The sequence below is a fragment of the Mobula birostris genome, chromosome 27, assembly GCF_030028105.1.
Source record: "Mobula birostris isolate sMobBir1 chromosome 27, sMobBir1.hap1, whole genome shotgun sequence".
NCBI classification, from domain to species: domain Eukaryota; kingdom Metazoa; phylum Chordata; class Chondrichthyes; order Myliobatiformes; family Myliobatidae; genus Mobula; species Mobula birostris.
The window spans coordinates 26778148-26801928 of NC_092396.1; the positions used below are offsets into that span (position 1 = coordinate 26778148).

Consider the following 23781-nt stretch of genomic DNA (forward strand, 5'->3'; position numbering starts at 1 on the left):
CCAAAGTAACTAAAGGCATGGATCCAATGGTGGACAAAAGTGTTGATGTACTTAAGCTTTATTTGGGAAGGAGGATGCTAAGATAAAAGAGGGATTTGAACCCACGCATTATAAAAGAGACACTGCTGACTGAAGTCCAATGACCATCAGTGAAAACGGGAGTAAATAAACGAGGCTTGGTGCAAGTTAAAATTTGGGCAGCAGAGTTCTATATGGGTTTGGAGAGTTTAAAATGGGAAGGTAGCCAAGAAAACATAATGAATGCAAAATGCCATAGAAGATCTAAGTGAGTGAGCATTTTGTAAAACACAACTTATCATGAAGTGATTTCAAAACAATGATCTCAATTTTAAAAGCTAACTCAACTAACCTTCAAAATTCATGTCACAACCCTGCAGGTCATTAGTTTATGAAATCAGACTATAGAATTACTTGTGTTTCATCACAGCAATCCTTGCCATTACTTAAGAAAAAAAAATGTCTATTTCCTTTGGAGTATGTTTTACTCGGTGCAGCTATTTTTATAGCCACAGAACAAGGTAAATTTTAACACACTAATCTGTGAGATGAAAATGGGACAAGGCCCAAATCTTCAAAAAAAAAATTCTCTCTACCTCAACAATGAAAGACAAATTAAGTCTTGCAAAATGTCCTTGCCTCACCCCCCAATCATATCTGTAAGTTCACAATCCCAATTTCTCGAAGAAAATAAGTTTCACCAGTCTACATACAACTCTGGGATCACCTAGAACTGACTGACGACACTCATTACTGATTGAGCTGACAGGAAAATCAGCTGTGTATCCACTGAAGCCTATTTTGGGTAGAATTAGAGGGGAATGAGTGAACAACAATCTTGCACTTCTATCAAATGTTGAACAGTGCCTCAGGGCAGCATGAACAGTTCTACAGCCCTCAGTTGTGACCCCAATGCACAAATCATAACAAGGCATAATTTAGATATAGATTATAATATTTTTTCCAAAGAAGTTGTTCCATGAAATCTTTCGTTAAAATAAGAACACAATTACCAAACAGCAATAGGCTAATTGCTTAGATGTTGATACCTCCAAGAGGACTACAACCTTGTCATTGGGTTTGGAGGGTTCAATGCCTCAATGACTCCAGGGCTTTAAGCTTTGGCTCTTGGTAGGGTCACCCATGCCAAACAGGTCAAAGGGTAAAGGCCAGACTAAGAGTGGTCCATCAGTCCTCCAGGATTGGGGGTTCATCTCAGGGCTAACAAGCTTGATAGTTCAAACAAAATTGTTACAGGAACAGCAATAAAGAATCCTCCTACATCTGAATACAACTACACTCCTGAGCCTCCACCCAGGACTTGCATGACTGACAGTAGTGAAAACCGGGAGGAAGTTACTGACATGATGAAGGAAGCCCTGAACACTGCCATAGATGAAGGACCTCCATTGCTGCCCCAACGCCAGTGGCATAATCAGCAGTAAGTTATATATTGATACAACCTTTCCAGCGCCAATATCCATCTATAATGGTCAGCAGAATAACACTCAGCTAACATGCAACAACAATGAAACAGTACAACAGCAGCAAAACAAGCCCCTTTCCCACCCATTCAACTGGGCCTCCAACTACAGGACAGGACGTCACAGGGCCTCTAACCTCCAGTCCTTGGCCCAGGCCCCAGACTTACAGACATCATGCCTCTGACCTCCAGACTCGACACGGCACGGAGTGTCTGAATCACAGACTTGCCAACTTTGTGGAATTTGCCAACACAACATTACTGCAGCTTTTAAACAGTAACAATCTGTAGTTCAATACATTAACTATTACTTAATTGAACACACTGTGCTGTACGTCATCTCCATGGTAATTTCTCGGATACAAACGCCAGTATTGAGGTAGCCTTGGTTCTGTGGTCAATATTGTATCACCAATTTTGTAACAACCGAAAAGCACTCAACAACACCGTGCATTTATACGGTGCTTTTTAATATAGTAAAAATTCCAAATCTTTCATAGGAGTGTCAAACAAAAATTGGCAGCAAATTAACATGAAATTTTTGTGCTTTGTAAAAATAAAAGGTCAACTTTTAAAACAATACTTTACGGTAGGGAAAAATGAGGACGAGAGGAAGAAAATTATGGGTGGGTGGGTTAGCTGAGGGTCCTGGCAGCTTAAGACATTACTATCTATAAATGAGAGATTATAATCAGATATTAGAGTGTATGTACAATGAAGAGCCCTGGAACTGGAGGACATTGCAGAGATAGTGAGGAGCAGACAAGGACAAGGAGAGGAGAACTGAAAACATGATATTAAAACATTACTTAACCAGTCAGTAAGCAGCATGAGTGAATGTAACACAAATTAAGACTGGTTAAATATAGTTCTGTAATAACAAAAAATGTGCATGATTGAAAATTCGTCTAAAATTGGTAGAAAAGGACAGTAGAAATAGGACTGCATTCCCCCGGCAATGGTGGCAAAAATTAAAAAGGGAATTTCCAGCTCTTATGCAAAATGTTTCATTTGTGATGGTAGAGGTAGGAAAACAGAATTTACCATGAGGAATTGCAAAAGAGGTATACCAAAATGTGTATGAAATTTCGAATACATATTTCAAATCATTTCTTGAACTTTATGGACCTTCTTAGTTCAATACAAAATAAAATCCAACTGCTGATAATCTACCTAAAACCTAGAAGTGATTATGTTCATTCCCACTGAATTCAATTTCTATCACTCCTCTTGAAGCACATAGGCTTTATTCAAGTTTATTGTCATCTGACTGCACATATATACAACCAAACAAACCTGGGTTCCTCCGGATGACAAAATACATCTCGGAGAGCATACAAAACATTACTACAAGTTAGTTAATAAAGCATCATTCAAAATGCATATAGTGCGCAGCACAGGTACATATTATTGGGAGTGAGAGACTCAGTGTCAAAATTAGCTTCGAGGTAGCAGATTAGAGTCTGCTTCTGTGGAAGGCAAATGTTGAGACATGCTCATGCCTTTTTATGCACATCTTTGATGTTCAAATCAGAATGTCACAGATTTAAGCCAAACTAAAGGGTTTACCCACATAACACAAAAGGACATATCATTTCTGTATTGTTGGGTTTAGAAGGTGCCAAATGAAAAAGGCCTGCCAAATGAAGTGATTTTATAATGTCTCATTCCACAAAACAGCCAGAGAGTTTACCCTGCATTTTGCTCACTTTTGAAATATACCAAAAATTGGTTAATTGGCATCAGGTCATTTGGCTGTTTGGGAGACCTTTTTACATATAAATTGGCCAGTATGTTTGTGCAACTAACTGTGACAACACTGAACCGTTGATTAATCCATGGTTACATACTTCCAGGCTTTCCAAAGTTTTGAAAAGCTCAAGATAAATGCAAGCTCCCTGGAGCCACACTACTGTATTGTTCTGTAATAAATACAAAAGTGCTAACTACTATTACTCAAATCATGTCCACTTATAATGGATAAAACAAGAAATAAGCAAGACAAATGAGAAAAGTTACTATGTCAATAAGATACTAATAATGATATGCCAGCATTGCATTGCAGGGTCAAGGCTTCACTCACAATTTGAATACACATTCTTGGCCCTCACACCAATATAATCATGAGCAGATTCTGTCCTAAGGTGAAGCTTCACTTCCTATCTCAATGTCTGATAAAAGATCCCATGACAGGAATTAAAATAGAGTTCATGAAATATTCCAGCCAGCAACCCCCCTAGTCTCCAAAGCAAAGAATGGTTCCTGGTTGGCCGCCTTGTTCTGTTTGTCCTATTTTGCAGTGTGCAACAATTTCTGTCACCAATGTCAGAGTAAGTTGCTCTACTTCAAAACGTTTAACTGAACCTGAAGTCCTTAGAGGTCCTGCTAAGCACAAAGAACTATTAATTGTTGTAAAGATGACAAATTAATATCAACGTCTTAATGTATTCTACAGCGTTACAAATGCATCCCAGTTTAGAGGGCCAAAGATCTGAATTTGATTCATTAAAAGCCTTTTTAACTAAACAGTTCCATTTACAAAACATTCACATTTTTGTGGCAGAGTGTTGCTTTTTCAAAAAAAAAAGAACGTTTCAGCAATAAAAAAACACACAAAATCAGCAGGTCAGTTACTGCAATTGAAAAACTCACGGGCAGCATCAAAGCTTTAGGATTCTGCACTTGGTTAAACAACATTAGCTGAAGCAGTAGTCCCACAACTGGCCTCAGTGCCCTTAGGCTAGGGAGGAGAAAAATTAGCAAGAGTCCTTGCTTACACACATACACTTTATAACTTGGGTCGGGGGGGGGGGGGGGGGTTCTCTTGGAAGTAGGAAACCAAGAACTCTAATCGAGAAAGGTGATTAGACACACCAACAAAAGAGCTACGTAATTCTTGCGATCAAAACAGTTTCCAAAAATCCTGATCAGCTAGTACATTAAACATATTTGGAAAGAATCCCAATTTGTCGAAGAGTTTTAGTTTACGGCAGACTCCATGAGTGACTAAAATGGCCTCGGCCTATATAAAAAGCATCAGCTTGTAATAAATACCATCCACAGAAATGCAGATCTAAGCACAACAGTCCTTGGCAAACCAATTATGCATTTATCAAGAATCACAGTGCTTAGAACTGGAATCTCCACGTAGCCTTTTTTCTTTGTAGAAGTCTTACTTCCGGATGAAGATCTTGCAGCAAATCCCATACTTCATCATCCAAACTTTAACTTAGTTACATTTCATTACAATTGATTTGTGCTTTGCTCAATTATTTGGTAGCAAAACCCATATTTCAAAAATAAAATGTCTTATTTCCTTTTTGGATCATTCGCAGAATATTTAATAAAGAAATTTTGGTAACATTTCTATTTTCCTTGAAATGATATAAATTGACATTATGTTGAAGTACTCAATGTGGAAGAACAATTTTACAAAAGGAAGGGATACAATTTAACTAACTGCAAATGCATTTCATACTTGCTTTAATATATTTTAAAATCAATTCTTAGGATATCCCTTCAATTCTGGCTAACTCCTATACCCTCTTTCCCTGCCCTAAAATTAAAACTAAATAATATTTTTAGTTTTATTTGTTTTATCAACTTAAATATTTTGATTTGGTAAAAGATAAATTATTATTTAAGAGACTCATGCTGCTTAAATTTAGGTGTCAAAATAGTTTTAAAAACAATTTAAAGTAATTTTCTTTCTACCCCCACTCCAAAGAAATTCAATGGGGGAGAAAGCTAGTGACATGACTGAAAAAAAATTAAAATGCATTATAAGAGGAAGAACAAAAATCTGTTTGTTCAGGATAGTTAGGCATTTATAAATCTTTCAAAAGAATACTTCACACTCTTACTTTTGCAACGTTTTAAAATTCTGAGATGAAAAGATCAAATTACATTTGACTTGGTGTAAAATGCTCAGAACAATCAAGTTATTCAGTGAATTATAATGTAGCTGCATCCATTTTGTAGGCCTCTGACATCAGAAACTTCTTGCATAACATGATTTTCTATATTTCAATCTGCTTCCACACTTCTAACGTCTCCCACACACAGAAAAACCATTTTTTGTAGAAGTAAACACTTATAAGCTCCAATCATAAAACTTATTTTGCTTAAAATTACTCAAACTGTAATTTTTTTTAGAAAACGCCACGTCTTGTGGGGGAGAAAAGATATTGCAGTTTTAAATTAAAGCTGTCTGGAACATTTTTAATTCTCTTCTGCCACACTGCTGGGATCTGGAGCCTGGGAAGGTCATTCAGCCGTATTTCTCGAGCTGACATTCCAGTGCCATTTCTGAAACACAACTGTACTAGACTAAGATCTTCTTTAAGAGCACTTTCAAAACTCCAACAAAAAAAAACAATTCCCTTTTTTGCCAGATTACTCTGGAAAAGTGGGAGGTACGATTTGCACTACACTCGCCCCACCCAGTCCACCAACCCAAAAGAAGTCTTAAGCTTCCCTTACCTTTCCTGCCTCTGGGAGAGCTCCTCTTGTGCAGATGGTTATTTCTCTCTTCCTCTAGAGCAGCTGCAATGTCTGGGTTGTCTTCCCCATTGTACCACACCAGCAGTTCCTCCCCCGGTTGGATCGGCTACAGGACAAAATAGAGAAACAGCCCCCCCGTCAGTGCCAGGCCTGCAAGACGAACACAAAGCCAGCCGAGGATCCCCGCTGTAGGCTGTGGCCCGGAGAGTTCCGATCCTGCCTCGCACCCGACTCCACAACTATTCCTTGGCTGTGATATGATTACACTTCGACAGGAAGCACTCTTTGAACCAGCGCTAATCTCCGTGCAACTGGGAAGTGGTTCAGAACAAAAGCGCAGTGACGGCGCAAGAGGGAGTAGTTGGCGCTGGGGGTTCGGCCGAGTGCCGCGGCCCCTGCCGGCAGGAGGACCGCCTCACAGGAGAGAGATCTCCCTCAACCCCCCTTCTATTTTCCTATTCCTCACAGGAGAGAGATCTCCCTCAACCCCCCCTCTACTTTCCTATTCCTCACAGGAAAGAGATCTCCCTCAACCCCCCCCACTTTCCTATTCCTCATAGGAAAGAGATCTCCCTCAACCCCCCCCCCCCCGTCTACTCTCCTATTCCTCACAGGAGAGAGATCTCCCTCAACCCCCCCCTTCTATTTTCCTATTCCTCACAGGAGATCTCCCTCAACCCCCCCCCTCTACTTTCCTATTCCTCACAGGAGAGAGATCTCCCTCAACCCCCCCCTTCTATTTTCCTATTCCTCACAGGAGAGAGATCTCCCTCAACCCCCCCTCTACTTTCCTATTCCTCACAGGAGAGAGATCTCCCTCAACGCCGCCCCCTACTTTCCTATTCCCCACTCTGGTTTCCCCCCTCACCGCTTCTCTTCTCCTCACCTACCTCAGAGGACCTTCCTCCTCCCCTTTCCTCCATGGTCCACTGTCCTCTCCTAACAGATTCCTTCTTCTTCAGCCCCTTACCTTTTCAACCTATCACCTCCCAGCTTCTTACTTCTTCACCACTCACCTGGTTTCACCTAGCACCTGCCATTTTCTACTCCTTCCCCTCCTCCGACCTTCTGCCCTCTTCCTTTCAAGTCCCGATGAAGGCTTTCAGCCCGAAACATCGATTGTTTATTTTTTTCCCCCATAGATGCTGCCTGACCCACTGAGTTCCTCCAGCATTTTGGAAGCGTAGTCATTCTGAAGTCACTTTATCACCAGCATGAAGAAAATGAAGTCATACAGTACAGAAACAGGCCCATTGACCCAACTGGTCTATTGAAACCAAGATTCCCAACTAAGCTACACCCATTTGTCTGCACTTGGCCCCCATGTCCCCCTAAACACTTCCTATCCATGTACCTGTCCAAGTACCTTTTAAATGTTGCTAACTTGTCTTGAATGTGTTTCTTCTGGGATTTCAGAGTCTCTTTGTGCTGATAATTCAGACTGAGTTTTTGTCATCACTTCTTTCTACAGTCACACAGATACTAAGCGCTCTCCAGTATTTCACACATGTAACCAGAATTAATTTTACAGTCCCAACCATGAATCCAGTGAAGGTTATTAGATATTTATTAGTTATTAGATTTTTTTTTCTCTTCCCCCCCCCCACCCCTTTCGCGAATCGGCCCGGACAGACAGGAACAGCAGGGCTCTCACAGCTAATGATTTAAAAAGTTTGTCTGTTTGGCGAGGTAAGTGGATGAGTAGACTTATTTTTCCTGTTTCATTCCTGTAGAATTAGGTAGCATGCCTGCAGGTTTAGTGCTTTGTTCAGGGTGTCAGATGTGGGAATCCTGGGAGACTTCCAGCCTCCCTGATGGCCACATCTGCGCCAGGTGCACCGAGTTGCAGGTCCTCAGAGACCGTGTTAGGGATCTGCAGCTGCAGCTTGATGACCTACTGCTTATCAGGGAAAGTGAAGAGGTGATAGACAGGAGCTACAGGGAGGTAGTCATCCCTAGGCTACAGGAGTCAGAACACTGGGTCACTGTCAAGAGAGGGAAGGGAAATGCCTGGATAGTGGAGAGCACCCCTGCAGCTGTCCCCCTCAGCAACAAATATCTTGTTCTGCATGCTGTTGAGGGGGATGACCTGACAGGGGACACCCATGGTGACTGGGTCTCTGGCACTGAGCCTGGCGCTGTTGTGCAGGAGAGAAGGAGGGAGAAGAGAAATGCGGTAGTCCTGGGGGATTCCATAGTTAGGGGAACAGACAGGAGATTCCGTGAGCCTGACAGAGATACCCGCATGGTGTGTTGCCTCCCAGGTGCCAGGGTACGGGATGTCTCGGATCGGGTACGGGATGTCTCGGATCGGGACCTGAATATTCTAAAAGGGGAGGGTGAACAGCCAGTTGTCTTGGTACATGTTGGTACCAATGACATAGATAGGACAAAGGAGGAGGTCCTGAAGAGAGATTTCCAGGAGTTAGGAAGGAAGCTGAGAAGCAGGACCTCCAGGGTAGTAATCTCGGGATTGCTACCTGTGCCACGTGCTACCGAGGGCAAGAATAGTAGGATCAGGCAGATGAATGCGTGGCTGAGAGACTGGTGTAGGGGGTGGGGCTTCAGATTCTTGGATAATTGGGATCTCTTCTGGGGAAAGTATGACCTGTTCAAAAAGGACAGGTTACACCTGAACCTGAAGGGGACCAATATCCTGGCGGGAAAGTTTAATAGAGCTGTTAGGGAGGGTTTAAACTAATTTGGCAGGGGGATGGGAACCGGAATGATAGAGCGGAGGAAGGGGAAAACAGAAATAAATCTAAGATAGTGAGCAGTAAAGATGTCAGGAAAGACAGGCAGGTGATGGGGCAAATGTGTAGCCATTGGGATGAGTTGCAGTGCAATAAAGTTGCAGTGAAATCAAAGCAAAAAGTATCAAATACTGGTCTTAAGGTGTTGTACTTAAATGCACGCAGCATAAGGAATAAGGTGGATGATCTTGTTGTACAGCTACAGATTGGCAGGTATGATATTGTGGCTATCATTGAGACGTGACTAAAGGATGCATGTCTTTGGGAGCTGAACGTCCAAGGATACATGGTGTATCGGAAGGATAGGAAGGTAGGCAGAGGGGGAGGCATGGTTTTATTGGTAAGAAATGATATTAAATCATTAGAAAGAGGTGATATAGGATCAGAAGGTGCAGAATCTTTATGAGTTGAGCTAAGGAATAGCAGGGGTAAAAGGACCCTGATGGCAGTTATTTATAGGCCTCCAAACAGCTGCAGGGATGTGGACTACAAATTACAACTGGAAATAGAAAAGGCTTGTCAGAAGGGCAGTGTTACGATAATTGTGGGGGATTTTAACATGCCAGTGGATTGGAAAAATCAGGTCGGCACTGGATCTCAAGAGAGAGAATTTGTAGAATGTCTGCGAGATGGCTTTTTAGAACAGCTTGTTGTTGAGCCCACTAGGGGATCAGCTGTACTGGGTTGGGTATTGTGTAATGAACCGGAGGTGATTGGAGAGATTGAGGTGAAGGAACCCTTAGGAGACAGTGATCATAACATGATTGAGTTCACTGTGAAATTAGAAAAAGAGAAGCCGAAATCTGATGTGTCGGTGTTTCAGTGGAGTAAAGGAAATTATAGTGGCATGAGAGAGGAACTGGCCAAAGTTGACTGGAAAGAGACACTGGCGGGAAAGACGGCAGAGCAGCAGTGGCTGGAGTTTATGCGAGAAATGAGGTATGTGCAAGGCAGGTATCCAAAAAAGAAGAAATTTTCGAGTGGAAAAAGGATGCAACCGTGGTTGACAAGAGAAGTCAAAGCCAAAGTTAAAGCAAAGGAGAGGGCATACAAGGAAGAAAAAATTAGTGGGAAGACAGAGGATTGGGAAGTTTTTAAAACCTTACAAAAGGAAACCAAGAAGGTCATTAAGAGAGAAAAGATTAACTATGAAAGGAAACTAGCAAATAATATCAAAGAGGATACTAAAAGCTTTTTCAAGTATATAAAGAGTAAAAGACAGGTGAGAGTAGATATAGGACCGATAGAAAATGATACTGGAGAAATTGTAATGGGAGATGAGGAGATGGCAGAGGAACTGAACAAGTATTTTGCATCAGTCTTCACTGAGGAAGACAGCAGGATACCGGACACTCAAGGGTGGCAGGGAAGAGAAGTGTGCGCAGTCACAATTACGACAGAGAAAGTACTCAGGAAGCTGAATAGGCTAAAGGTCGATAAATCTCCTGGACCAGACGGAATGCACCCTCGTGTTCTGAAGGAAGTAGCTGTGGAGATTGCGGAGGCATTAGAGATGATCTTTCAAAAGTTGATAGATTCTGGCATGGTTCCGGAAGACTGGAAGGTTGCAAATGTCACTCCGCTATTTAAGAAGGGGGCAAGGAAGCAAAAAGGAAATTATAGACCTGTTAGCTTGACATCGGTGGTTGGGAAGTTGTTGGAGTCGATTGTCAAGGATGAGGTTACAGAGTACCTGGAGGCATATGACAAGATAGGCAGAACTCAGCATGGATTCCTTAAAGGAAAATCCTGCCTGACAAACCTATTACAAATTTTTGAGGAAATTACCAGTAGGCTAGACAAGGGAGATGCAGTGGATGTTGTATATTTGGATTTTCAGAAGGCCTTTGACAAGGTGCCACACATGAGGCTACTTAACAAGATAAGAGCCCATGGAATTACAGGAAAGTTACATACGTGGATAGAGTGTTGGCTGATTGGCAGGAAACAGAGAGTGGGAATAAAGGGATCCTATTCTGGTTGGCTGCCGGTTACCAGTGGTGTTCCACAGGGATCAGTGTTGGGGCCGCTTCTTTTTACATTGTACATCAACGATTTGGATTATGGAATAGATGGCTTTGTGGCTAAGTTTGCTGACGATACGAAGATAGGTAGAGGGGCCGGTAGTGCTGAGGAAATGGAGAGTCTGCAGAGAGACTTGGATAGATTGGAAGGATGGGCAGAGAAGTGGCAAATGAAGTACAATGTTGGAAAGTGTATGGTTATGCACTTTGGCAGAAGAAATAAACGGGCAGACTATTATATAAATGGGGAAAGAATTCAAAGTTCTGAGATGCAACGGGACTTGGGAGTCCTTGTACAGGATTCCCTTAAAGTTAACCTCCAGGTTGAGTCAGTAGTGAAGAAGGCGAATGCAATGTTGGCATTCATTTCTAGAGGAATAGAGTATAGGAGCAGGGATGTGATGTTGAGGCTCTATAAGGCGCTGGTGAGACCTCACTTGGAGTACTGTGCGCAGTTTTGGTCTCCTTATTTAAGAAAGGATGTGCTGACGTTGGACAGGGTACAGAGAAGATTCACTAGAATGATTCTGGGAATGAGAGGGTTAACATATGAGGAACGTTTGTCCGCTTTTGGACTGTATTCCTTGGAGTTTAGAAGAATGAGGGGAGACCTCATAGAATCATTTCGAATGTTAAAAGGCATGGACAGAGTGGATGTGGCAAAGTTGTTTCCCATGATGGGGGAGTCTAGTACGAGAGGGCATGAGTTCAGGATTGAAGGGCGCCCTTTCAGAACAGAAATGCGAAGAAATTTTTTTAGTCAGCGGTTGGTGAATCTATGGAATTTGTTGCCACGGGCAGCGTGGAGGCCAAGTCATTGGGTGTATTTAAGGCAGAGATTGATAGGTATCTGAGTAGCCAGGGCATCAAAGGTTATGGTGAGAAGGCGGGGCAGTGGGACTAAATATGATAAAATGGATCAGCTCGTGATAAAGTGGCGGAGCAGACTCGATGGGCCGAATGGCCTGCTTCTGCTCCTTTATCTTATGGTCTTACGGTCTTATATCCACCTTGAATTAGCACCCTAGCTGCTTGTCTCCTACATAAATCATAGAGATGCTACAGTCAATAGTGCTAATGTCCCTGCCACTCTGGCTGAATTCCGCTAATTCAGCACCGAGGTGGATTACAATTTGAGATGTCAAAGGTCTGCGGAGCTTAGTAACCCACTGGGTAAATATGTTTTGCTAAGAGCAAACAGTAACGTAATTATATCACTAGGGACAAATGTGCTCCTTTTTCCTTTGCTTACTAAAAACAATCACCAAATGTATAGTTATTTGTGTGTAGTGCATTTGTATGTAGTTTTTCATTGATTCTTTTGTACTTCTCTGTTCTGCTGTGAATGTCGGCAAGAAAATGAATCAAAGGGTAATATATGGCAACATATACACACTTTGATAATAAAGATACTTTGATCTTTGATATGTCTCTTAACTAAGCATATGTTAAAAAGGGGGCTTCGCCTGAATTTAGAACCAATAGTTTGTCTAGGCAGATCCTCTTATGCTTCATAATGTAGAGGTATAAAATCTTTAACACCGTTCTGTCACAGGTGCTAATGAAAGTGTACTTTTCAGTAACGGGAATTATCATACAACCATTAGCATTTATTCTGGAGCTGATCATTTCAGTACACACTGATCAATCTCAATTAGCATACATTGAATTAAGTTTAGATCAATCCAATTTCATCTTGATGGGAACAACTCTGATCAGATCTGAATGATTCTGCACACTCTATACTATAACTGAAACAATTTACCCTACCACAACAAACCAATCTACTTAATATATAGAAAATATGGAATGTAAACAGAAGAAAATTTTGAGCAACTCACACCAAATGCTGGAGGAACTCAGCAGGTCAGGCAGCATCTATTGGAAATGAACACATACCCCTAAAGATGGGTCTTGGCCTGAAACGTTGAATATTTAGTGCTGAGCTCCTTCAGCATTTGGTGTGTGTTGCTTTGAATTTTCAGCATCTGCAGGATTTCTCATCTTTGAGAAATCTTTAATTAAAAATCATTATTTTGGCTGTAGTCCACTGTGTCCACAGTCTTTTCAACTATCATTAAATTCTGCCGTGAGATCTTTACTATTCTTCTTTTTTAAAAAAAAAGTCAGTCCTTGAGAAGCCAGAAAAATATCTGAGTGGCGTCAGTTAAGTCAAAGCTGGAAGGTTCTTTACCGAGTCAATGCCACCTTGCAGCGTACAAATGTATGAATTAGGAACGGGAGTCGACCACTCAGTTTCTTGATCCTGCTCTGCCATTTAATAAGGTCATGACTGATCTGATGTACTGGATTGTCTCCACAGAAAATTAATGATTAATCACTGACAAATCTCTACTTAAGATTGAATTTCTTTTGAATATGATGGGCTAAAATTAATTAATGCGAGGAATAACATATTGTTGTCTTTTCATATTTTTGAATTACTATAGTGTAAGATTGAGGATGAAAGAACTAAGCAACTAGGACATCTTCATTTGACTGAAAACAGCCAGCATAAATTTGTAAAGGAAAAGGCATAGATCCTTTAAGTCTGAAACAAAAACAGTAAATGCTGTAAGTACTCATTCCAGGAAGTATCTGTGGAGCTATCATATGAGGTTAATGGCCTTTCATCAGAACGAGGCAAAGTTTTGAAGCAAGCAAGTTGTAACTTTCAGCTTGCAGAGAAAGCGGAAGAGTCGGGGAGAACAAAGGGAACATCTGTAGAGGATGGAGACTAAAGAGTGCAGTGGATGTGGTTGCTGGTGGCTGAGAGAGGTGGTGAAGACCTGTCAATCATAAACGACCTGTCAGGAGGAAATGTAAACAGGAGAGGGGCGAGGACTAAAGTGGGAGAGAAAGAAACAGGGAAATGCTGGAAGAATGTGAAATCTGACATAAATGAGAGTGCTACAGACACTTGGCTGTCAGGTGAGGGATTTGACATTGAATGCAACAACTAAAGATATCCATCCTTTCCAGTCTGATAGAAAAATCAACATGTAATATTAACTCCATTTCTCCCTTCACAAATGTTGTGCAGTCCAGACTTCTCATTTTCCCACAGCAGCTGCAGTGTTCTGTAATTCCCAACTCCAGCATTTGCCTTCCTTCTCCATCAACAATCTTGATCTCTTGTAAACAGACCTGCAATCTCTGATCTTTCTGAACAAGTGGTAACATTATTTGTATCACTGCCTCTGGTTGCTTCAGGTTGTCGTAGCCGGGGGTAGTAATGGGGACAAGCTCCCACTACTTATTAAATGCTCCCAATGGCGTGCACCTCAAACAACCTCTGACAACCAAGTCCAGCTCCTGGCCTTCATGTGTGGCTTAGCTACTAAACCCAGCAGAAACGTTTCTACTGACAGGAGGAGGGGCAAAGGCGGGTTACTGGTGCCTTAAAAACAGTTTGGGGGCTCGACTGCTGGGGTTGGCAGCTCACCTAGGAGGAGGAAAACTCTGACCTCAAACCTTCGTTGCCTTGTGGCTGTACCCACTCACCGGGAAGGCTTCATGAGCAAATCCCAAGAGAAAAATCCGGAGCTGGAGCCCCAAAGGCCGTCCTACATTGAGTTCAATGCTGACTGGCAACTCCTGTGACGCTGCTGATACCAAACTGTACCAGTCTCTGCCGTTCCTTTGGGTTCATCAGCTGCATGGAGAGGGGGAGCTTGCTACATGGACAACTGCTTGCTCTCCACATCATACAGCTCAGGCTTGCATAATTAGACAGCTAAGACACATTATCCCTGGTCAACTCTGAGTGATGGAGGCCTCAGACAGACACTGCCTCTCATGGTCTCCAGCCGTTCCAGCTCTCTCTGCAATTTAAAACATGCTTGTTTTCTAACTTCATCCAGTTCTGATGGGAAAAGGCCCTTGACCCAAAACATTAACTCTGTTTCTCTCCACAGATGCTGACTGGACTGAGTGGTTCCGATATTTTCAAATCCATTATAAAGGAAGCTACAACTAGGTTTGATGAATTGTAGTTATTTTTCAGAAGATGATGTAATAAAATAAATACAGATGTAAGGTCTTAAATATCATTTTAAAGTCTATACAAAGTCCCTCATGAAAGGCAGTAGCTAAATGAAGTTTGCTGACAACAAGACAATAATGGGTGGTTCTCAGATGGACAAGATATAATGTGATGCTCCACCAAGATCTGCATTACGTCTGCAGCCACAAAGATTGGAAGTCATGTATCCAGGTCTGTTGATCACATAAATAAAATACAGTTTTGCAACAAGTGCAGATGGAAGCATGTTATTATTAATAGATTTTCAGAACGTTAAGGAGTTTATTGGCTCAGGAGATCATTCTGGATGAGCTGGAGTGGGGGGTGTAGGGAGTGGAGGATAATCCAAAAATTAGAGCCTTGTCTTAGAAAAGGAAATTTAAGAAACATTTCTGCACCGTGGGTAAAAATCTGGAACTCTTGACCACAAATTGATGTCAATTATTAATTTTGAATTTAGGAGCAAATTTATAAATTTAATATTAACAGATATGTAAAAAAGCAGACTTAGGTCAAACATCTCTGATTATCTTATTACATAGTAGAACAGGACTGAGGAATAAGTAGCCTCCAATGTACCTACAGTAGATCAGGTTTATATTTAGTTGCAGAGGATGCATTAAAAAATCCGTGGAAATAGAGATAAAAATATTGAATAAAATCCCCTTTTATCTAAGGTTTGATGCAACCTGGACCTTCTATTTGATGACGGATATGGACTAGGCAACTACCTTTGGAATAGTCTCTAGCTAATAAAGTTAAGAGTTATCTTCCTGTACCTATCATACAAAGGATATTGAGATAGTACTGGTTTTATAGTGTAATTGTGTTTTTATCAAATACTGTTTGTGGGATATTAGAAAAAAATTCTTTTACTTTTACTATTTAAAACGCAGTAGGAGTATTTCATTAGAAAATTAGAAGCAGATGTTCAGTTTGTTATGGAAGCCCACTGTTGCGATGGGAGATACCGTTAGAAAATTTACTCAAAATATACTAGACTATTTCCTAACTGAGCATATTTATGAGAGGACTAATATGTTTCCAGTGGTTTATACTGAGCATAGTCTTCCATATGGTGCTCACATTGCAGACCATACAGCATGTGTACCAATGACCAGAGCAATGGGCAGCTTTGATATACTGTTTGAACTAACGGGTTGAAGAGAAAAAATCCACTAAAGTAGAACAGGTGACTGGGTGGGGCAGAGAAAATGTAAAAAAAAATTTTAAGGTTTACAGGAGGAAGATATGGAAGACAAATATGTAGCCTTACTTAAAAAAGAAAACAGAGCAAAGAACTGTCAAGATACCAATATGATTTATACAAAGTTTTTGTATTTAAATACGACTGATTCTCAGCCAAACAAAGCTGAGCTTCAAAAACCACTAAAACAAAGAATCGCGAGTTTTTTTGATCAAATAAATTTTTTTAAAGAAATTTCTAGACAACTATGGAAAAGGAAATGCTTTTACAATTAAGTGAAGGAGCTGGAAACGTTGTCAAAAACTGTTTGGTGTTTTGAAGGTTATTGAAAAATTCATGGGTATGATAGAAATATTAAATGAATACGATCTTCAATACTGAAAATTCTTTTATGATTTAAAATGAATAATTTTAATGATAAAACTAGTGATGTTAAGCTAGGTGTGTTGGATAGAATAAGGAACTTTAAAATAATTAGTCAAATTACTTGAACTTGTAATTCCTTGGAGTAATGAGACAGGTGTTGTTTGAACTTTAAACCAGCCTTTTTTAATTATTCTCTGCACTCCAGCAAGATCATCCTTGGCTGGACGGGTGCTAATGTAGTGAGGTAATGTCTTGTTTAAAAAAAAGTCCAAAGGGACCCCAGATAAATATAAATATAATAAAGAATGACATCAATAAAAGGAAAGGTGCCTGAGGGGATCATTAAAGATATGTCATTTCTTGGATAGAGAAGGTCATATTAAGAATATCCAACATAATGTAATTACAAATCTTACTGTATATTTTGCAGAAGTTTTGTAAATGGTCAACGTGATTTCAACACTACAAGGTTCAAGGTAAAAGAATTAGATTAAACGTTGACAGTTTATTAAGAACCAGAGGGCCTGAGAGTGTGTGGTGGGGGTTATGATTTATATTGCACAAAACCAAACCTACCTCAGAGGTCAGAATGTGGTTCTTATGCTATGTAAAGATTTAGAGAGGAGGGGGCAGGAATACCCAGATTTTGTGTTCCTTCATATAAGAGCTGGACCCATTTCTGGTTGAGAGGGATATCATCTATCCCAAAAGCATAGGTATTCAGCTAGAGTGATCTTCCTTGGAGTAGTTTTGGTTACAAGCAGCAGCCAATAAAGAACTGCCCAAATCTTGCTTAAGAATATTCCAGAATTCCTATCCATCAAATGGCCTTTCTTTTGAAAAACCTCCTGGAGGAAATATTTTTATTGGCTCGGGTTGGAGAGTTTTGTTACAATATTCAAGAGATCATAATTTAATGAGACAAGCTGGACTGGCCACCATTGTATTTATGTTCATATGAATCTACCCTAAACATATGTTTTAATTCCCTACCCACCTTTTGTTCATTTCACTTTGTCCTTAGAAATATAATTACCATCTGCAGTACATGCTGAATTTTTACATTAGTATTTTGACCTTGGGGTATTAGTGATGAACCAAACATCTACAATAATGACAGTATATTTTCTACATTTCGTGATGACATATGAGACCAAATGGCCCATTAAATCTATGCTATCTCACAGAGCAATCCTATTTCCACAACTAGTTTAAACCGTAACCTATTTACCCTATATTCCCAACAAATCTAGCATCCACCAATTTTAGGGGCAATTTGCCGTGGCCAATTAAGCTTCCAACCAGCAAACCTTTTGGACGTGGGAGGGAACTAGAACATTCTGCGGGTATTAAAAGAGTCACAAGAAGAACTTGTAAATTCTACACAAACAACATCCAGGGTTTGGCTTGAACCCTCATCACCGGATCTGTGAGGCAGTGGCTCTATTAGCTGCACCATTATATTTGCAAGACGACGTGACATACTGCATATGAATTTTTAGAATAAATATTAAACTATTAGGATAGTACTTTGGTTAGTACTAGGACTTTGTCAGAGCCAAAAGTTATTTAAGAGGCCACAACAGTTCATAACCTATCTAAATGACACCAGTTCGCAGTCCCAAACTTAGGTGAAGCAGTGGAAACTGAAAAAATTGCTCAGAAATCACAAAATGAATGGGAAGTGGTTTGTAAGTGGAAAAAAACTATTATAGATGAATGATTTTGCACAAAGTAGGGAACTTGACATTATTTGCAGCCTTTAGATAGTTTCAACATAAACTAGAATGAAGCCAAGTTTGTCGTCTTTGTGAATTTGAAGTAAAACAAGTTCTCTCAATGGACTGCAGCAGAATGATAAAATAAGAAGTCAAAAGAAATGAATATAGATCAGAGAGGGAATCAACAACATTAGGTACTGATAGATTGGACATGAAGTTCTGGACTGAGTTCCCACAAAGAGAAGGGAGATGTTGAACTGCTGAGGGGAGCACAAGAGTATTCAGTTAATCAGCACCATTGTCAGGGGAAATGATTTCAAAGTTCAAAGTATAATTTATTATAAGAGTACGTACATGTCACCACATACAACCCTGCGTTTCTTTTTTTGTGGGCATACTTAGCAAATCTACAGAACAGTAACTGTAAACAATGGACAACAAACTGCAGATATAAGTAAATAGAAATAAATAACGAGCAAGAAATAACAAGATAAAAGAGTTATTAAATGAATAGTTTTCCCCTTTTGCTCAAGAACCTGATGGCTGAGGGGTAGTAACTGTTCTTGAACCTGGTGGTGTGAGTCCTGAGGCACTTGTACCTTCTGTCTGATGGCAGAAGTGAGAAAAGAGTATGGCCTGAGTGTTGAGGACTTTGATGATGGATGCTGCTTTTCTATGGCAATGTTTCATGTAGATGTGTTCAATGATTGGGATGGTTTTGCCCATGATGTATTGGGCTAAATCCATGACTTTTGTAGGGGATTTTGTGCTCAAAGGCATTGGTGTTACCTTACCAGGCTGTAAAGCAGTCAGTCAGCACACTTTCCACCAAACATCTATAGAAGTTTGCCGAGGTTTTTGATGACATGCTGAATCTCCGCAGACTCCTGAGGAAGTAGAGGTACTGTTGTGCTTTCTTCATAATTACATTTATATGATGGGTCCAGGACAGGTCCTCTGAGATAGTGACACTCAGGAAATTAAATTACTGACCCTCTGATCATCACTGGCTCGTAGACCTCTGGATTTCCTCTCCTGAAGTCTATATTCAGTTTTGAGAAAGAATGAATTTTTTGAGCGAGCCTGGCTTAAGACCATGGTGTTTGGGAATGGAAATGATTAATGTTAAATACCTTAATGCCTCTTTATGCAACTGGATCTTCCATGTCCTCACTTGCAGGCCCCAGTCAGTTCGGACTGACAACAACATCTTGTCCACAATCTCCAACAGCACAGCTGCACCACAAGGCTGTGTGCTTACTCCCCTGCTCTACCCGCTTTATACGTATGACTGTGAGGCTAAGTACAGTTCCAATGCTGTATTCAAGTGTACTGGCATCATTGTTGTTGGCCGTATCAAAAGTGGTGATGATTCAGCATATAGAAGGGTGATCAAAAATTAGGCTGAGTGGTCCCGCAACAACAACCTCTCCCTTAACATCAGCAAAATCAAAGAGCTGCTTATTGATTACAGGAGGAAGAAAATGAAGGACCACAAACCAGTCGTCATTAGGTGATCAGAGACGGAGAGGGTCAGCAACACTAAGTTCCTCAGCGTTATCATTTCGGACAACCTGTCCTGGGTCTAGTATGTAAATGCCATTACAAAGGAGGCATGGCAGTACCTCAACATTCTTAGAAGTTTGCAAAGATTTGGCATGTCATCTAAAACTGTGACAAACTTCTATGGATGCATGCTGAAGAATATACTGACTGGTTGCATCATGGCCTGGTATGGAAATACCAGTACTCATGAACAGAAAAGCTTACAAAAGTAGTGGATACGGCTCAGTACATCACGGGCAAAGCCCTCCCCAACCACTGACTACATAGACAAGGAGTGCAGTCACAGGAAAGCAGCATCCATCATCAAGGACCTCCACCATCCAGGCCATGCTCTCTTCTTGCTGCTACCAGCAGGAGGAAGGTACAGGAGACTTAGGTCCAACACCACCAGATTCAGGAACAGTTATTACCCCTCAACCATCAAGCTACTGAATCAGAGTGGATAACTTCACTCACCCCAACACTGAACTGATTTCGCAACTTATAAGCTCACTGCAAGGACACTTATGTTCTCAATATTATTTATTTATTATTTTGCATTTTCACAATTTTTCCTTTTTTCACATTGGTTGTTTGTCTTTGTGTCTAGTTTTTCATCGATTCTTTTTTTTTTGTATTTACTGTGAATGCCGGCAAGAAACTGAGTCTCAGGGTTGTATATGGTGACACGTATATATACTTCGATAATAAATTTAGTTTGAACTTTGAAATTATGATTCCAGAGCAGAATAAGAGGCATCAATACAAATTAATAAAATATTAAGTGCTTTCCTTCACCTAACACAATTGCATATAGTGAACAAACTTGAAATGGATTTCTCAGAACAGGCAGTACCTGGGTTACAACAGCGTTTGTCCCTGAAATGGTTCATAGCTCCAAACTCTTATTAACTTGGAAATGAACAGATGTGGCAGGAGAACAGGCATGGGAGAGCAGCCACCAGCAGCCTCACTGACTCAGTAATTGACCTTAGTGCCTCCAGCTCCAGCCTGAATTGACCCAGTCCCCAGATGATGAGGCTCAGGGAAGTACGCGCACAGAAATGTTCCATTCCCACCCCACAGATGATGCCTGCATGCCCACAGCAGCCGGAGAATCCGAAATCCATCCCCATCCCGCCACTCTCCCAAAGGCTCACTCACATGTATGGGTGTCCATTAGTTGGGCATTCAGAAGCTGGAGAGGACATGCATGAAGGAAGAATCTCTCTCGATTGATGCACTAAAAGGGCCAAATAGCCTTCCTCAACAATTGTTATCTCACAATCTTGTGAAGTTAGCAATGGTCTGTGTTTTACAATCCTTTCCCAATTCTGTGTGAAGTTACCTGGAGCAGCAACAAGATTTTGTTTGGCACCAGGTATGAACAAGGACTCAAAGCTTAGTCTTCACGGCCTCACTAGACAATTGCCGACTGATACCTACTACCTAACCTGACAAATGTACAACCATCAGTGTAACGATAGACTGTACATTTTCCAAAACTGGCTGGATGACAGAGGACATTCCACCTACAAGGCATGGATGATGGACTGATGGTTGTAGTTCTACCAATAGTAAATAGAAAAAAAGCAATTTAAACTGGTAAGTGAATAAGATCTTGGAAAAAGCAACTCGTGTAGCATTACAATGATCAGCATAAACAAATCTTACTGCCTCTTCAATGAAGCTGTACACTGAAATAGTCTTAAAAGTCCCTTCCTTGTGGTACTCAATGTGGTGTATTTCCTGGAATGATTCAATTATTAGGGAACTGCACTCAGTGGCCACTTTGTTAGGTACAGGAGTGGAATCTGGTGAGGTCTGCTGTTGCTGTAGCCCATCCACTTCAAGGTTCAATGTGTTGTGCATACAAAGGTGCTCTTCTGCACACCATTGTTGTGACTCATGGTTATTTGAATTACCGTGCGTGAACGTCCCAGGAGATTAGCAGTTTCTGAGATACTCAAACTACCTGCCTAGCACCAACAATCATTCCACGGTCAAAGTCACTTAAATCACATTTCTTCCCCACTGATGTCTGCGTTCTTTTATGCATTAAGTTGCTGCCACATGATTGTCTGATTAGATATTTGCATTAATATGCAGGTATACCTAATAAAGTGGCCACTGAGTGCATAGTGCCTAACACTATAAAGAGATTATGCAGTAAGCTATATGATCTTATATACATTTGCCTACGGACTGTAAAGAACAAGGTCCAATAGGTCAGCTATATACTGTACATTTTCCAAAACTGGCTGGATGACAGAGGACATTCCACCTATAAGGCATGGATGATGGACAGATGCTTGTAGTTCTACCAATAGTGAATAGAAAAAGCGATTTAAACTGGTAAGTGAATAAGATCATGGAAGAAGCAACTCACATAAAATTAAAGCCATTAGGTCAAAGTGCATCAACAAGATCAACACTATTAAAATTAAAACTTTAAGTTTAATTATAAACATACTCAACAATTGTAATCTCTTAGGTTTGTAAAATCTCGAGAGTGTCATTTGTATTTTAATAGCAGCTGAGGAAAGCAATTTCCTTCCCCTCACCATTGATATTGCAGGATTAAAATTAATTGTTTAAATTTAAGAATTTTAATGTAATATATATTTTTGAGATTGTACCTAGTATAATAAATAAGATAATTAGGAACTTTTAAAGCAACTAACCATGAATAGTATAGACGTATCACTTAAGCTTAAACCTAACCAACACAAGATCCGTGATGAATTTCGATACGAAAACTTAATGCTTAAACATATGATCTCATGGACAGCACGTTCCCTCTGGGGTTTCACATTGTGCATAACTCCAAGGAAAGATGTGGAAAACATTTTCTTATAACATTTAGAACAGCACTAATCTACACCTTTTCTGTTTGTTTTGCAACATCTGCTTGTAGGGGAGAGGCACAGGGATAAGAGGGTTAATTTTTTGAAATAAATATATGTCAATAACTGAAATAATCCAAAATCATGAAAATAAATAGGCATCAGAGTGAAATCAAAACAGTGAAAGCCTTGATAAAAAATCTAGGGAAAGTTAAAGATAATTAAGATTGACAGTTTTCTCCGTCTGTGAGTGCCACTACAGGAATTCAAGCAGTTGAATCTAAAATAAAAAATGCAGTAACAACTTGGATTCACATAAAAATTACTCATTTTTAAAATTCTAGATGAGCCATGTCAACACAGAAGAAGAAATACAGCAGAGAAATTGGAGAAACAATTTTGGAGAGAGAAGTTACTACAAATTATTTTGGAGGAATGCAACTGGTAGGTTCCTCATAGAAATACTCTTTACAAAATGTGGCACGTTCTGGTAAAGGCAAGAGTTACTGATATAAGCATCTTTGAAATACACAACTGGTGCTTAAAGTACTTAAAATACAGGATTATTACTCAGGCAAAGTCCTCAAAATGATTTCAGATTAATATTTGATGCTGTGAAGGTTCTCCATCTAAATCACTTACACACATTTTCCTTGTGATGACAAAATGCTTGATGTGTAATTAATCAAATTTAGATGATCTAAAATTTATCTGTGTTTGATGTGATGAGAAAATTCCTGTTAAGTAGCAGAAATTGAGTGAGAACGATGAGTTATGGAAGTTGCGAGAAGTTAAATAGCATTCGAACTGTAATCACCACTGAGGTCTCCAAATCGCATTTTTATTCAATGTGCATAAATATTTATACCAGTATAGTGCTGGGACAAATAGTTATACATACTGATTGTAATACAGTACAATCAGTGGAGCACTGGAGATTGCTTAAGCTACAGAGTTGATGCTAACTCCTGGTAGAGCAGTGCATTCATCCCTTCAAAACAACTATATTAACAAATTGGCAGAAAACATGTATTCTCAAATACCACTGAACCACACCGTTGACGTGACATAAGCTTCACTGGGATTTCAGAGGCTGGGCCATTTCTCACCATGAGTCAAATTGGGCTTAGTTGATACAGCACTCACCTTCTGGGCATTCACAACAAAGCTGTGTGGTTTTCAATACACTCACATTGGCAGCGTTCAGATTTACAGGAGCTACAACTGCATGCAAAATAAACCCTTAGAGCTTATGCCGGCCAGTTTAGCGAGCAGAGCGGTGGACAACCCT

The 23781-nt window shown here is 40.3% G+C and overlaps 1 protein-coding gene across 2 annotated transcripts in view; it reads right to left on the reverse strand.

Annotated features, from left to right (window-relative positions):
• The window catches only part of prdm2b (PR domain containing 2, with ZNF domain b), a 204715-nt gene that overhangs the window by 54823 nt on the left and 126111 nt on the right, over window positions 1-23781 (reverse strand). For both annotated transcript variants that reach the window (XM_072244843.1, XM_072244844.1), the window contains one exon: window positions 5984-6110. In XM_072244843.1, the coding sequence (XP_072100944.1) occupies window positions 5984-6110 (127 nt within the window). The remainder of the gene's footprint in view (window positions 1-5983; window positions 6111-23781) is intronic.